This window comes from Psittacula echo (genome assembly GCF_963264785.1).
Source record: "Psittacula echo genome assembly, chromosome: 2".
Lineage (NCBI taxonomy): Eukaryota > Metazoa > Chordata > Aves > Psittaciformes > Psittacidae > Psittacula > Psittacula echo.
In genome coordinates this window covers 137,455,381-137,473,145 of record NC_137737.1, presented here as the reverse complement: position 1 = coordinate 137,473,145, position 17,765 = coordinate 137,455,381, and the positions used below count along the sequence as shown (strand labels likewise).

The window sequence follows — 17,765 nt, the reverse complement described above, 5'->3', positions numbered from 1 at the left end:
GTTTCCAGTGCTGCTGTAACTAAAGTGGCATCAGCAGTTTCACAATAAACCATACTGCCAGAAAAATCATTCCATGTTGTAAGCTGACACAGAAGGCCTCATACCAGGCACAAATCCTTCAGCACCATGAATTTAGTTTGTATGATTTTTGGCTAAGAAGTTGTGAGAAAAGAGAAAGCAAGAAGAAAAGTCTTAGAATGGAAACCAACAATTTAGGCTTACCTAGTGTTCAAACAGAATTTGCAGATACTTTTTACAGCAGATCAGAGATGGTTTATTCCTGCAAACTTACACACATACAACTGCTAAACACAGCAATGACTCGCACAAGAAAAACCATCTTCAGAAAAGTTAAACTGACATCCTGCATTCACTTTTACATTAGAGGAAAAACTCAGACAAACAATTTTGTTTCTGGACCGCAGGACCTTGCTTATTTGCCTGGTCAAAAAACCACTTGAAGATTATTAACAAAACAATAGGCAACCCCAAACACAAATCATTATGGCAACCTTAACTTACTACTTGTTAATTAAAGCAGTAACTGTATCCATTACAGTGCTAGGATTTCACTGCTGCTTACATACATGATTGTTTGTACGACTATGCAGATGGTACTACTTAAGATGAACTTTAAGCCAGTGAAACAAAAAGGAGGAGGTTGAATTGTGTACAGTTTAGTTGAATTTCCTGTTCTTAGATCACAGTAATTCTTACAGTTTTCTAAGATATATCTTGGTATGTTAGAACTGAGCCTGGTGGTTTCAAACCTGCTACCTGAAAAAGACTGAAGAGCTGAAGATGTCTGAGATGTAGAAGAGTAGGTGAATAGAAGTTACCAGTTTGGGGGATTTCTTAGGACAGGCTATTCTTTGAGGGGTTTTTTTTCATATTTTTAAAGAGCAAAATAAGTTTCTTTTGATATATTCTCACTCACCTGCTCTGGGTACTTGCTTCCAACTATCTCTGCCACAGTGTTAAAGGAAGGAGCATCTGGATAGGTCTTAGCCCCCATCTTCAGGTGCACAATGATCTTAATGCCCCGAAGAGACATTCGTGACATCATTTCAGCATCTTCCACAGAGATGCAGGCAGTGGGAATCCGGGGCACACCAGGCTGGTAATTCTGCCACCCAGCATGCGGGCTGTGAGAATAAAAATCAAAGGACAGTGACAACAACTTATCTCTGTGATTTCTTATCATTATCATAGAATTATTAAAAAGAAAACTTTCAGCACCATCCCCAGCAGACTCTCAAAAAAGGATATATTTATATAAATAAACTTCCAATAAAATACATCAAGTGTTCTTATACTAACCAGAATATCTGACTGTACCCCATTCTCTGTCTAGAAAGCTATTATGTGTCAGCTCTATTTTGCTCATTGTCATGCTTTGACATAACAGTACTAAATACTTTGATACCACACTTACTTCACTGCTTTATCAGGAAGAAAAGCAATGAAAAGTCAACCGTTTGTAAGAAGTGCATTTTTTTCCCTGTGACAAGTATTGAAATTAAAAGTCACTACTTCAATTATTTCGACATCAGACTAGAGGTTTATTTTGAAGAGCACTAATATGAGAGACTTCAGGAAAAATAAGACAATAAGACTATAAAAATAAAAAGCATTTATTTCGTCTCAATACACTTGAGATTTCACCACTACCTGTAGACATAAGAGAACTAAACAAACAAACAAACAAAAACAACATCCCAAACTCCCAATTAACTTTACACAAATCACGCAAAGAAGAAGAAAAATATACACCACCAGGTGTAAGGCTTCAGTATCTTCCATTTAGGAATAGCTATGCCTTGTGGAAATCTAAAAAAGGGGAAAAAAAGTAAAATAAAAATAATCACAAAGTTCCTCTGACATTCATGTGCAATATGGAGTGATTACTTCTTTCCCCTAAGAAGCTACAGATATTTTCATGACTATTCAAAGCTTATTTTCCTTATTTAAAACTTATTTCCCTTCCAGAGGCTCCTTCTACCAACTTTGCACGCATAGCTAACTGGAGTGAGTGATTCCGCATCTGACATCACAGGATTGCTAATAGGTTCCTTCAGTGTTATTTCACATTTGGCCATTATTTAATATTCTTCATTTTCTGGTCCTCTGTTATGATCTTTGGATTTGACTTGCAGGAGCACTGAGCATTACAGCTGCAGCTGAAGTCAATGCTTTTAAAGTGAAGTTGTATATAAAGCCAGATACAGTGGGAAAAAACATGGGAAAAGAGACATCAGGTTCTAGATGTATGCCCAAATTTGCAAATACTCCCAATATGAAATCATTCCTTGCCTTCATTTCCCACTTGTAAAATGGGAATAAGAATACTCTGTTTCAGAAACAGGGGGAAAAAATGAGAATAAAACCACTCTTTGTTTCACAAGGACAGACTCAATGGACACTTGAGAACAATTCTGATACTGCAATAATGATCGGAAATTGACTGGTATATAATTACTTGTCCTAAATCCTAAAATAAGCTTAGAACTGTGCATTGAAATACTAGGACAAAACTCTAACCAAGCAGCTCCCCAGTATTAGCCATCCTCTGCAATAAATCTGTAAGCTGAAATAATACATCTGCAACCTTTCATTTCAGGTCTACTTTGTAATTCTCACATTTCAGTCACTACTCCAGTGTTGTTTTCAAAACACATAAGATATTCAGCCACCTAGAGGCTTCTTCAATATTCTTATGAATATGCTATTTCTCTATTTGTCTGTTACAAAATTCTGACTTCATCAGTGAAATGCCATGAATTACATTTCCAAAGGAAATCTCTAAAGCTAAATCATATCTTTACCTACATGTTACCCTATGAAGAAGAGCTACAGTTGAAGCTTTCAAACCAGATTACAGACATTCTTCACATCAGCTGTTAGAAATTTTAATGCTATTTATCCATATATTGATAACAGAATTGCAGAACAGCTGAGGTTGCCAAGGAACTCTGGACATCATCTGGTTCAAACACCCTTTTAAGTCTTCAAAACTGGGAAAAAAAAACATGCTTAATGCCTGGAGACGTGGTAAGGAGGAAGGGAGAAGTCCACTTTGTAAGGATACAGATTAGGTAAAATGTGAGAGATTATTCAGTTCTATTTATTTAGAAGAATAAATCCTTATCAACAATAGTATCATCTTGTAATCAATAACATAACCAACAGAGTAGATGTGTAAAAACATATATCTGTAAAGAAAATACAGAGAAATAAGACAGAGGTCTTAGGGGAGCTGCTTCAGAGCGTAGACAGATCCGTTTATTAGGTGGCAACAGTTCAGGACATTATTGCTTCCAGTTTACAGCTGAATGTCATAGGAAGGGTGGTGCCCCTTCTCCTCATCAGCTTTGCAGGTTGGGTGACCCATAGCTACCTTTGTAAATAACAGTTACCCTGGTACTCAGAATCTCTTGTGCCACATAATCCTCTGAGCACGATAAACTCATGTAGATAAGTAAGTCAAGTGTTTTTTTTAATTCCCTTTGTCCTTGTAATAAAGAAAGAAGAAAAAAAAGGTCCCTCTCACCCGCACTTTAAAACTGTGACAATTTGCTGCATATGTTTAATATTTCTTTAAATGTTTGTGGGTATAGCCAGCATGTTAGCCAGGAGACATTCCAAAAACCCACAGAATATACAACACACTGGGGGGGGGGGGGGGGGGAAATAAAGAAAAAGAGAGATATGCCAATTTCATGTATTAATGTTAGAAAAAAAATCCTACATTCAACAGAAGTTTCTAATCATTTGAAATGAATCCATTCACCTGTGTCTTCTGGCAAGATAATGTCATAGTACTAACATGCCGTGTATGCTGAACTGCAGTAAGTCAAGTTGTATCATTGATTTTACTCTCCTGGTTATTTCCCAGATGCTCAACAAAAGAACCCCCTAAACCTGTATTTGTTTCTATAGTATAAGTAGCAATTACATTTGTTTCAGATGCTCAATCCCAAGGCTTCACCACAACTGTGAATAAAGCTTCTGACAGCCCACTGAGATGCACGCATTCTTACATACCTCAAATGAATGAACGCTTGCAGGTACAATATTTAACCCAGCTAGCCTGAAAAATAAACCTTGAAGTCACCTGGTAGTTGTGCCATTTTTATGCTCAAACTACTATTTTGACAAGATTATAAAGATAAACCCAACAATCCAAATTAACACATTTTGGCACAGGCAGGCAGAGCCAACAGCTGTTCAGCTGATATCAGGACCTGAAGGGAACGGATGACTGTAAAAAAAATAATTGCTACAAAAAGGGAAATGGACTCTAAGCATTACCAGTGCAAATGCTCAAGGCAATATCACAGTACTGTGCATTCTTAATGCTGCAAGATGAAGTCACATAGAAAATACTTGTGGCAGACACTAAACATCCTAGGATATACCCGATTAAAGTTTACATGCATGCAAAACACACCATATGTTAAGTATATCTACATAGTAAATCGCTTAATAAAGTGTCAAAGACTACATGGAAAAAAAAAAATCATCTAAGTAATTGAGCCACTTTTACGCAGAGATAACCAAAACCCAGAAGGGCTGCTGACCATATGACAAGACCTGAGCAGGAATTAATGGAACAAAACAGAAAAGAAATTACTAGCAGGTTCTGTGTGCAGCAGATGAAAATGGAGAGAAGCAGTCCTGAGTTTGACTCAAAACAGGGTGGAGAGGATGTAGTTCAGAAGAAGAAATTTCGGAATTTTGGTATTGGTGGGTAAGGAAGATTTTTATTTTCACTGAGTCTGAACAAACATGGATTTGTGGCTATTCTTTATTTAAAAAAAAAAAAGAAGAAAAAATTAAATCTGACCTGCATTTGCCATTCCCTGCCCCTTAAAAAAAAGGAAAAGAAAGAAAAGCATCACGCAAAACCAGCTAAGGAGATCATAAAGCAACCCTGACTCAGAATCAACATTTTTCTTTGCAACATTGGTACCTAGAGGCAAGCAAGGTGCACCTCTGGTGTTTCCTGACACCCAGGAATGATGTCAGCTTCTGCTGCTTGAAGCCCACACTCACTCTGAGAAATGTTGTCATGCAGCAAAGCCTGAATTAATTTTGAAAAACTTTCAGGGTAATTAGCCCATTCAGTATCTAACACACCCATACTCCAATGCCATAGTTTGATGTTCAATAGAGGAGAGGATGAGCGGTTCTTCTGATTTATACCTACTGGATCACCTCATCTCCCTAGTTAAACTGCTTAAAAATTTGAATCCATCTCGCTAGATTAATCCTTTATGAACTTACTAATACTAATAAAACCTGATCATCATTTGGGCTTGATATTCCTGTTCAAAAGCTGACAAGACTCAGATAAACAAAATGGTTGGGTTTTGGTTTTGATGAACCTGTGGATTTCACATCTTGGAAAGTTTCCTGGTTTAGAAGTGCACATCAAATGACAGATGTGGCTTCCATCTTACAGAAAAGTGTAAAGGAAGGGTAAAAAAGTCAAGAGGCAGCTAGTTAGTTTGTCTTCTGAGTAACATAACCAAATATGGATGAAAATATGTGCTGCTGGTGTCAGGGCAGTTCTAGCTCTTGTTACTGTGGTAGCTGAGCTTGCATGCTTCATTACTTTGCTCCTGGACTACTACCTACCTTATCTCTAAGATAAGCCCAAATGCCCAACGGCAAATGCACTGCATAAGAACCAGTGCTTCAAGCTAAACTGGATGCTCTGATGGAAAACATATCTCAGGTTGAAGCCTCGGGCAAAGACAGCAATATCCTAAAGGCAGAAGTAAGCGTGACATTACAAAAACTCTAACATGACTACAAGAAAGCAAAACAAAACAAAATTTTATTATATGAAAGCTTACAAAGACCTACTTCAGCCACAATGTGTGGCTAAATATACACACCCCAATGCACGATTCTTCACATCTATCTCATAAAGCAATCTAGGGTTGGGAAATACAAAATGAATGTTGTCTAAGTATCTTTAGTTTACTCACTCATACAAACACATTGTGAGACTAATTACATACAGAGCTGCCTGTTTTCTACAGGACCCATACCATAGCCGCTTTACCAGCCACATGTAATCTAAACATTCATATCAGGTCAGCTAGTTTGTTATCATTGACTTAAAGCTTAAAATAAATTCCAGAATGGAACCATGACTAAATTAATCTCTAGCTATACCCATAACAAGATCACAGCTTTAACTCTCAGTAACAGGCTCACATCCCCCTCATACTTCGGTTTTGTTTTTTCACTTGTATATTCTACATATCACAGAAAACCTCCTCATATACAAAGCTTTACACTTTGAAGGAATGATGGAACATTCTGTAGCAAAACAGAAAGAAAACTGTACATCTTGATCTCACATTTAGCTACAGAGAATAGCTACTCATAAGTGCCTCACTCCTGTATCCTCCACTTCATCAAAAGCAATACAGGAAGGGCTGAACTCCATTAAACTAAATCCCTTTTTCCAGCACCATCAAGTCCTTATAAAACAAAACTTGTCCTTGTGCTCACTCAGACTGTTTACATTCTTTCAAGATTCTCACCATTATCTGGATAGAGAGGCCAAACTGTAACAGAATTAGTCAAAATGTCAAAAGTACTGCTAATCTTTTCAGAAGAATTAGGTCTTTAAAAATAAAATCAAGACTATTCCCCATTTACAGCCACTTGGCAAAATATGAAAGAAATAAATTCAGCCTAATTTTGTGTTTCTGTCATCATTTATCCCAAGATTCTCTTGGTTTGTTTGCTTCTTTTTGGCTTTGTAGGATTTGATTTGCTGGTTTACAGTAGGTTGAAATAATATCAAGACTGCTAAGTTTGAAACAAAATTTGAATATGCACAGAAAATTTCAAGAAACTAAGGAGCAAAAATACAATGTGGTATAAATATGGAATTAAATAATATAGCAGTCTGTTACCAAGGATAGCATATTTGGAGTCTAGTCATACAGTCTCTTCCAGATTACTTTGTACCAAACCTTTAATAGATGTAGCATCTGCACAGATGTAATGAAGTGTAAGAGACTCCAGAAACTATTGGCCTCACCAATGAAAACCCCCTTTGAAAAAATAGTACAGCATGACTCTGCTACCACATGGACTCCATTTAAATTAACATTTAGAATACTGCATCTAATCAGCACTAGGCACTCATTAAAATAAGGCTTTACCAACAAGCATAATAGCTTTGACGTAATTACATACATGCTAGGTTACAGAACACAACTAACAGGTATATGTATTTTGCTATAATTTTCAGTACCACATGCACCAAGGGAATTCTGTGATAAACACAGAAGTTTTTAAAAAATAGCATAGATTAGATATAATTTTTCAAACAAGAAGCAGAACACAACTGTGAATGGTAAAATGATCAAATGAAGCAAGTCCAATGAATTCCACCCCGGGACTATCCAACTGCTGGGAAAGTAGAAAAGTCTGCACAATCCTTTCCAAACGCCTGTAAGAAGCAGAGGCTCGCATCAGCTGCTCTTCAGCTGAAAAAGAAACCTTCTGCATCTTAAAGACCTGAGGATGACTCTCCAGCAGCTGACAATACCTTGAGGGAACTATTGAAGTCATACACCTGTTTGGCCTTCTCCTGCTCAATATGAACAAGCAAGCTCCCCCTCCTGTGTTTACATCCCCACCTTGTGAGAACACAGCTGCCGGCTGCACACTACCATAGGCATGCTAGCAGAGGGCTCTTGGAGGGAACCCCAGTGACAATCCTAATTGTTAGCAGCTGCAGGCTTCTGGCTTCATGGGGCTTCTTTTTATTTTTTCTTGAACTCCTGGCTCCTCAGCTTTGAGCAGGAGCCATATTTATATCTTCAGTGACCCCCTCATCACCAGAGACTAGCGATCACACTAGGGCAAATTAAAAATCAGCCTCAGTGGAAACAGATGTTATATTTTGTATCTATAGGAAGGATATAAATAAATAAATAAATAAATAAATAAATTTAAAAAAAAAAAAAAAAAACCAACCAAACAAAAAAACACCACTAAGAAAAATAATTTTCTCTGTTTTGAAAGCAGAAAATCAGACAAAGAGGCACCACAGGGATAGCAATACATAAGCAAACTAGGTAACAGCTAGCTGTCTAAACCACTGATCTGGCCTTCATACTTCCTTCATGTAGCGATGGTTGTACTTATTCATAATGAGTTCTTACATTTAAATTATCCCACACAAACAGGGGTGAAGAGGCATCAGAGCTTTACTGCTAAGATCAATCATCATATCAGTGCTTCCAAGCCTCTGTTTTGTTGCAGATATTAAGTAGTGAGGAAGGTCAAGCTCTCCCATACACATTAAATCACATTAAAACTTGAGTCTCCTCTGGCATTGAACACAATATATTATGAGACAGTACAAGGAGTAAGTCTCCTTTCAAAAGATGGTCATGATAAAGGGTAACATGCAGCCAATACTTTCAGTGAGCTGAAGGAAAAGGGTAAGGATACTGGTCTTATCCACCGTAAAGTGTCTTCCTTTTTATCAGCAACTTAGAGGTAAATAAGGAGATCAAGTCTGAAAGGAAGCAGGGGAAAAATTCAAATTCACAGAAGAGGGTATGTATGGAGCTTTTCTTCTTCCCTTCCTTCTCCATGCCACATACCATTCAGAGCTGTGCACACCTTGGACACTGTTTCCATTTAAGAAATGAAATGTAAACCTATCAAACTCAAACATATTTAGAAATAACTTTTCCCTAAATAGATTGGGGAAATGAAAACAAAGCCTTATGTAGAGACATTTTTAAAGTGTGAAAAGTAAGACTTAAGGATCAACAGGAATACGAACATAGTCTAGGAAAAAGAAATAATGAAACCACAAGGTAGAATAAGAATGACAGTGGAGAAACAAATCTCTGAAGACAGCAGGAGAAGGGTATCTTAGCTCCAAAGACAACTATGTAGATGGATAAAAGTGGAAAGCTTTTAAAAGCAAAAAAACTAGTCAGTAAAATTACTTAGGTATTATCACCATAGATAGCATGGATGTAAATCCCAGGAGTGGAACAGGAGAGAGGAAATTGAGAAATCTAGCAATCTTTTCTGCTGTTTGTGAGTATAACTGAGTTTACACTGAAAAACAGTGGCAAATCTTCCATTAACTTCAATAGAAGTGGGTGGAGGGTGAAAGGCTTTGAAAACTGACTGGATATTCGAAGAAATAGTACAGGTCCTGACTGGACTCAGTCTCAGTGAGTGAGTTTGGTCAGCAGTGAGCAAACAAAAGGCCACTGCAAGACACTTGCCAGGGTGAGCCCCTACACTTTCTGAAGACAACTGAAACTCTGAAACATCTTTACTGCCTAAATCCCTTTTTTACTCCCACAGATCTAATTTCTATAGCATATTAAACTCCTTTTTGATGTTCTAATACACAATCCAACACTTTTGCTGTTCAAGTAAAAAAAGATAATTTCAGTCAAGAGAATAAAAAATATGTTAGTAAAAACAATACGGTGAGCGTACAACTTATTTTTCCCTCAAATGAGATATTTGCCACGTGAAAGGAACTATTTTAACATCACCTGATTGTTATATTTGCCTATCTAGTTCACATATTATACAACACTCACACAATGGAAAATACAATGTAAAAGCTTAAGTGATAAGAATACTTTATCTAATAGCATATTACACTGATTTGATAAACTCATTCTCCAATAAAATGGTATGGTTTTACTTTTAAAACTCAGCTAAGTCTTACCTGTTGCTCCAAAGTCACAGATACACCCTGAATTTTTTAGTCTCAAACTTGAAATCCACTGCAAACAGAAAAGCGCCTTTTGGCAACAGAATATATTTTTAAAGCTTATTATAATATTGTAACTCCTGTGAACTAGGGCTGAATATTGAGCAGCACAACAAAATGTCATGCCAGGAGTGAGCATTCATTCCCCACCTGCTGTGTGGCAGATTACCCCCAAAGCTTCATAATCTACATCAGATGAAATACAAAATATCCCAATAGGTATATATTTCCTCCGAAAAGCTCCTTTCCTGGCAATTACTGTTGGGTCTAGGAAAGGAAGAATGTCAGGCTGAAACAAAGTATCTTTCAAGTGCAAGCCAGGGTTCGCAGAATCACTGAATCAGTTCTGGGTATCTTCCCATGCTGCTGGTTTCTTTGGGAGCATGCAGGAAGAACACACAGTACACAGCAGCTGCTGTAGGGGGTAGCTGCTGCAGGGGTTTCCCAAGAAAACAGTTAAGTCTTGAGAATTCAAGCAATTTTCCTTCCTCAAAAGGAAAATAGAAATCACTGTCAAATGGCAATATTTTCTCACTGTTGTTTTGGGGTTTTTTTAGAGATCAAGTGTTTTGCTCTTTAATACATACCACATTCTTTCTTTGTGCTCTTCAATACACACTGCATATTCATGTTATTTTGCTTACTGTTTAAAGGTTTGTGCTCTTCCTATTCATAGAATCATAGAATAGTTAGGGTAGGAAAGGACCTTAAGATCATCTAGTTCCAACCCCCCCTGCCATGGGCAGGGACACCTCACACTACACCAAGCCACCCAAGGCCTCATCCAACCTGGCCTTGAACACCACCAAGGATGGAGCATTCATAACCTCCCTGGGCAACACATTCCAGTGCCTCACCACCCTAACAGTAAAGAATTTCTTCCTTATATCCAATTTAATATCATTAATATTAGATATAATCTAATATTCAATCCTGGACATATACCAATTCCTTCATCATCTTCTGAAGGGGAGAGAAAAGATTATTCTCAAACTCACATTTTATAGATTTCTTTAATATCTAATAAAGAGCACCTAGGAGAGTGTCTGCTGGAAGAGGCTAAAACAATACAATTTTCTTTCATTTTCATTAGTTGATCCATGTTGGTGAGGAAAATGTTGGAAAAAAGGTAGCAGGCTGGAGGCTTTTGCTGGAATGTACAATAATGATCATGACTTTCACAGTCTGTACATAAATTTAAATACACAAATGCTTTTTGGACCTTTACCAAGACATAGGGGCACACAACCAGTCAGATCAGATGAGCTGTGGGGGTGGAGAACTGGATTTAGGGACATACTAAGATTTCAGACTACCTGAAAACTGACTGCCATGGGAATCCTGCAGCTCTCTGAGCAAACCTCTGGTAGCTTCAGAAGAGGACTGTCAGTGAGCCAGTCATGAGTTTCCCCACTTCCTCTTCACCTGTCTGTCCTGGGTGTCACTCTTCTGTTCAGACAGCCTCCACAATGAAGGATGTGCAGCAAGTTGCCTGCATTCACAGATTTGTGAACACACCACAGCCTTAGAGCTCAAGATATGAACACACTGAAACCCACCTAGTGCAATGCTACAAGACAGTAACAGAATAAAAACTGGGAATTTTCTCCCAGTGTTCAAGTGCTAACTAGGAATGTTTTTTGCTCCCTGGAGAACACTATGCAGGAAAATTATCTTATTGACTGTTAATGATTAATGTTAATACTGAAACCACATACATAACTTCATAAATAATATAAATAGAAAATCTGTTAAAAAACTGTATCTACTTAGAAACAAGTGTACTGTATAATTTTAGAAACAGAACTGTTTTACAAGCTAATATGCACAGGCTGAATTAACTTGCAGCTGTCAAGCTAAAATATTCTGTATCACAATTTTGTGTAAGCATCGTGGAGTTACTTAAATTATTCACTGGAAATTGTACTTGTTTCAAATCTAGCTTGTCTATAAACAGAAACAGAACAACTCTGAATATGTGCAGTTCATAACTATTTATTGTGTAGTTTAAAGCAGTTGCTCTGTAAGTGCAGCTTGCAAAGCCAGCCCTCAAAGTGGGATTTTAATAGTTTCATCTACATGAAGATAAAGGTTCACTGACCTGCAGTGAATCTTGTGATGTAACCTTTATACTGATTAATATCAACATTAACAAAACTCATAGTTTAACAGGCCAGTGCTTGATCCACAACTTAACCACTGAACCGTTCACCTGCAATGAACAGTAGATGGTTGACATGACTCATGGTACACTGCAAATCACACAGTATCACTTTTTGTTGCCAGAACTATAAACTGTTGAGTGACCTGGCTGCAAAAACACTAATAAAACATCTTCTGCTTATACAGATACACAGACAAGTGCATCGCATGATGAGCTGACACTGATCTAAGCATTTAAAATTGTTCTTTAAAAAAAAAAAGTATTAAAAGCATGACCAATTACACTAGTTGTTTCAATTTAAACACCTTAAGGAGGAGATCCTCACAGGCACAAATTACATTCTCCTTTCCTTTCTCAGGAAATCTCTATGGACAAGCATTACCTGCAAGTCCAATGTGTTCTCCAATTCCTTGACATCTTTTTGCACTTGCATGGATTCTGCCATCTTTTCACTAACTAAAGTTATTCCTCTCTCTATCATTGAAATAGCCAAGGAATAAAAAGTACTGCTCTATATGGAAAAGGATTAAAAGAATCCATCACTGATTGTCCTTGAGAAGTACCATACAAAGATTTACAGGGCTGAAACCTAATTTTAGGCACTGAAAAACAGTTATGCTTCTAAAATCATAAACTGCAGCTGCACTTATAATTCTGAGTATCTCTGCTAAAGTTTTCTCATGGGTATGCCTACTCACATCACATTTCTGGCAAGCCTGAAATGTTAGAATTCTCTCAGATGCTGCAGCACAGTATATCTGTTTTCCTAGATTGTCAGCATTATAAACTAAGTAAAGAGTTCCTAAATAAACTAAGGAAGAAGGAGAAAAACACAGAGTTTTGTGGAGTTAAAGCCTTGGATGGTCTCTCAGATGAACCTGCAGCCCAGGATTTGGGACTCCAGGTGCTGACTGCATCTGGATAATGTTGAATCCCTGCTTCAGCTCTTTGGCATTTGAGCACAAACACAGATCCCCCTAATGGCTTTTCTGGAGATACAGAGCATGTACTCAAGCTGCCTGGTCCCTTCACAGCCCTTTCTGGCTCTTCCATATTCCCCCAGCAGCCACTAGAGCCCTCTCAGAGCCTGAAACTGGGAGCCTTGAAGGTTGTTGTTTCCTTCTTTAGAGACTGCAGCGAGAAATACTCAGAGGGAGATGCAGACTCTTCTCAAAGAAGGACCACAGTCTACTCCCTAAAAGTTGCAAGCCATACACAGATTATAGAAGAACAGCTACAACCTCTCTTGTGTCCTACCTGTGAGATCACCCTTTCCAAAACCCAGACTTTTGGCAAAATCACATTTGAATCCCAGGACCTGATTTCTAAAGTTCATGTTGTTCTTGACAATAAAGAGCTGTTACTAAGAAAACCCCTTCTACTTTTATGAAGTTGCAGGTCCTGCCTGCTCATTCCAGCAGCTTCAACTCTCACAGTAAGTGATACTGAATTGAACTCAAAATCCAGATCCTTTGAGCTACAGTCAACCAATTGCTTTTAAATATTTCCATTTGAAAATACGGTATTCCAAGGTAATGACCTGCATTCTCTGTCATTCACCTCCTGCCAGAGCCTTCCCAGAGATCTCTGTTAGGTCAACCTGCAATGTCCATCTAGCAGAAGTTGACAATCAAACACCATACTTTCTGTTTTATAATACAAACCCATGGTTATTTTATGGATTATATATCAGCAGAAGTCACTCACTATTATCTAATAATATAACCATCTCTCTACAAGAGTAGATTCTGCAAGACTTTGCCTGTGCCAAAACTCTTGACAACCTAATCAGAGTTTAAAGGAGTTGATTCTAATGTTGCTTTCTTCACAGTAAACAATGTACAAATGCTACACTACATTAACATTCAAAAATATATTAATGCTGCTTGCAAACAGGGAAAGTGAAAAATTATCATGAGCTACTCAGGATCCCACAGGGGCACAAGGCAGGGTGATGAATGGAACTTCAGCATCCCTGGCTTTAGTTAATTCACATGATTATTCTCCCTGATGCAACAGAAGTATCTTTTGTTGTCCAGTGTACAAATGCCTAGGATCAACCTGGATTTTCCAGAGCTCAACAGTACAATAGTTTCAATATCTATTGTAAAGGTATATTTTTTGTTATTAGGAAACTAATGAAATGAAATACAAATAGAAATAAGTAAATCAGAAATTATGTAGCTTCTTTCTGTTACTTATCCTTAGAATAAATGTTCTTCTTTTGTGATGACAGTAAATTAAAAATCCAGGAATTTCAGTCAACCCTGCTTAATAATAATGAATAGAAACATATCAAAGACAACCCCTCTGTTTCACAGAGTATTTGCAGTAAGAAAGCAAGGTAATGGTGAAACAGTTTAGCAGTAGCCACATACCCTCGTCACTTACCCAGCTAATGACATATGGGAACGGTCTATAAATACCAAACCAAAGGTCAGATTTGAAAAGGAAAATTGGAAGAGAACAAAGTTACGGCTTTAGGTTTGCACCATCCTCCTAAATATAGAAACAAAATGAGAGAAAGTATAAGGTGCCTGAAGGAAAGGACAACATGCAAGTAATCAAAGGTGGCATTGCTGGCAGAGCAGAGACAGGAGTTGGCACCTCTCATTTAATAAACCAGATGAGAGAAAGATTTTCACCATTTAGCCTTTCCCTGCAGGCAAAACCAAAGGATTAGTATTTGATGCAACAAGATGGACACAATAAGAGGGGCTCAGGTGACTGATTGGGTTTGAAGGGGAAAACAAAGCTGGAGAAAAAGATTAAAGTAATTTAAATGGTTACACTTACAAGGCCCAAGACATTATTTCTACAGGGAAGAGCCCGTTATTACTGTTGGCCATCAACATCAAGCTACACTTAGAAAACAATTCTAAACTGTGGAATCATTGTCTTTGACTTCCTAAGACACAAGTCAAAATTTGTGTGTCATAAATAAGGGTTTTCATCATACAAACAGGTTGTACTTAAATGCTTGACATGCATCAGAGTCAAGCTAACACATCAAGTTGAGGCCATCCTATGTGAAGACAACATTTAATGAAATAACACAGAAATACCCTACCATATGGAGAAACCACAAGCAAGACTGTGGGAATTGGAAGAACCAGCAAAAATGAGAGGCCCCCTACTCCCTGAAAAACAATGCAAGCATTCATGTAAAGAGAAATCATAACATGTTGGAGCAAACCATACACCTTTGCTCACATGTTTAAGCAAACAAGGCAAAACAAAATGATGAATTAGTATTTCCAAACCCTCTGCCTGCCTGTACTATAAACCAGAGAGGTTGTAGATATTAACAGCCGACTAGCACATTAAGTATATTTCATAAATGGCACCTTTATTTGTCAGCCTGTTTGTTTTACATGACATAAGTAAAAGGTTATATATCAAAATAAAACGTATACATAAGACAAATTCTGAAACACATGAATTCAGCCAGAGTCCCTACTTAAACCTGTGTTCACTTTGGAAATCAACAGTAAACCTGGAAAAGAATACTTCAGATTTTTTACAGCAGATACAATGTGTTTCATAAATAAACTATAACATAGAATCATAGAATAGTTAGGGTTGGAAAGGACCTTAAGATCATCTAGTTCCAACCCCCCTGCCATGGGCAGGGACACCTCACACTAAACCATGCCACCCAAGGCTCTGTCCAACCTGGCCTTGAATACCGCCAAGGATGGAGCATTCACAGCCTCCCTGGGCAACCCATTCCAGTGCCTCACCACCCTCACAGTAAAGAATTTCTTCCTTATATCCAACCTAAACTTCCCCTGTTTAAGTTTTAGCCCATTACCCCTTGTCCTATCACTACAGTCCCTAATGAAGAGTCCATCCCCAGCATCCTTGTAGGCCCCCTTCAGATACTGGAAGGCTGCTATGAGATCTCCACATATACATTCTAAAACTTTTCTGTAGTACGTAGATAATATCTTGTAACACCATCAGATTAAGAACAATCTCATACAGATTCTGAAAAATCATATTGAGTAATACAGGAAGTAGAAACAATACCTGAAAACCACCTACAAGACATGAAAACAATAACATTGGATAGAGAGGTGAGTCTATACAGCAGACCTCTGTACCTGCTGTTTCAGCATTGCCTGGACCAAAATCAAAAAGTGAGTTGCTGTGTAACTTGAAATTACTGAAGTCAATCCCAGAATACATCTTTACTCTTTTTTTTTCTTTTCTTCTTTCTCTTTTTTTTTTTAAATTAAAAAAAAAAAAAAAAAAAAAAAAAAAAAGAGAGCATTAGGCTGTCATTAGGATACCCCGAACACTAATTCTGTACCATTCTGGCACAACCGTTCTGGTACTATTTAATCTCTTCCAGCTGTCCAGAGCCATATGCTTATGTGCTCTGGAGATAAACACTCCAGATAAAGTCCTCAGTGCTGCACTTAGACAGAAAAACCATGGGGAATTACACAGAAATGAAATGACAGTCACTGACTTCTCAGATCTAATCAGCAGCTGAAAACAAATACAGCCATTGTGAAAACAATTCATTGGCAGATTAATTACTCAGATTCCTCCCTGCAATCTTTATCTGCATTTTTATTGTCAGGTTTTCCTTCAATTCTCCACATTTACAGTTGCCATATACTACTGAGACACTTATCAGTGTCATCAAGAAAATTGAATAATGCAAGAACATTAAAACAGAACCTGCAATTGATGGATCAAGACATTACAATTATGTCAGATGGTTCTGGACTTGCTAACAGTGCTTTTGTAGGCACAGCAGCAACTTGTACAGATTCAGAACGGGCTGGCAACACTGAAGAAAGCCGGAGCTGATTAGGGAGAAATAGGAAATCACAGAAAACTGCTAAAGTTCCTGGTGCTCAACCCACAGCAAGCACAGCTGTAACTCCTTAAAGATCTGTACAAGAAATACAAGACTTGGCAGTTTTATATGCTCAACATCTTTATATACATGAACCAGTAACACAAAGGCGGAATAAAACTGTTCCTTTAAAATCTTACTAACTCCAGAATATTACTGAATCTAATCAATGGGTCCTCATGCTACCCAAATAAGATCAGAGTTAGCATGTTACGATATGGGTGGCCATCTAGCCACCAACAAAATGTGTGAGTCAGTAATGTCAGGAGAGGGGGTGGGCCATAAGAGGAAAAAAAAACCACCAAAACTTGAATACTACATTGATAAAAGTGCCTTGGGAAGCTATGAGTGAGGAAATAAGGATTTCAAAAGTACCATTATTCTCACAGCATCTTTCTGGATAACAGTCTATTGACAAAGATTTTACTCGCCCTTTACCTGCCTCTAACAAAGTTACAGCACACTCCATATACTACTAGACATTAAATGGAGGAAACTCTTTTCAGTTACATGTATATATATACCCGGAGTAGCCAAAACCAGAAGGTGGTAGAGAAAGCCTTTGTTAGTCTTATCAGCATTTTACTGACTTTGTAAGCAAACAATATACGGGTGTCTCAAATTACCGGAAGGTTTCAGTTGTAACATCAAGTCCTGTCTACTGGAAAATAACAGGTTTATGCAGTTCAAAGCAAAAAGAGGCAAAAAGTTTTGTAAAAGCCAAAGAAAGATTAGGACTTAAGAAACATTACCTACATTATCTATGAAGTATCTGAAATTTGACTTCTGTAATCACTGATCAGATAGCAAAACCCCACTGTACAATATGATCATATCCTAAAGCACAGGCTCCATTTCTTCTAAGGACATCCAAGTTCTCTTGCTGACAGCTAGGATTTGCCCAAAAGCGAGCACAAAGACTGCATTGCAGAATGCAG

General features: G+C 37.8%; 1 protein-coding gene across 1 annotated transcript in view; it reads right to left on the bottom strand.

Moving 5' to 3' along the window:
• CPQ (carboxypeptidase Q) overlaps positions 1 to 17,765 on the bottom strand; it is a gene marked incomplete at its 3' end in the record, with an annotated part of 144,034 nt that overhangs the window by 107,139 nt on the left and 19,130 nt on the right. Inside the window, exon 3 of the mRNA XM_080610526.1 lies at positions 938 to 1,145. Coding sequence (XP_080466652.1) covers positions 938 to 1,145 — 208 coding nt within the window. The remainder of the gene's footprint in view (positions 1 to 937; positions 1,146 to 17,765) is intronic.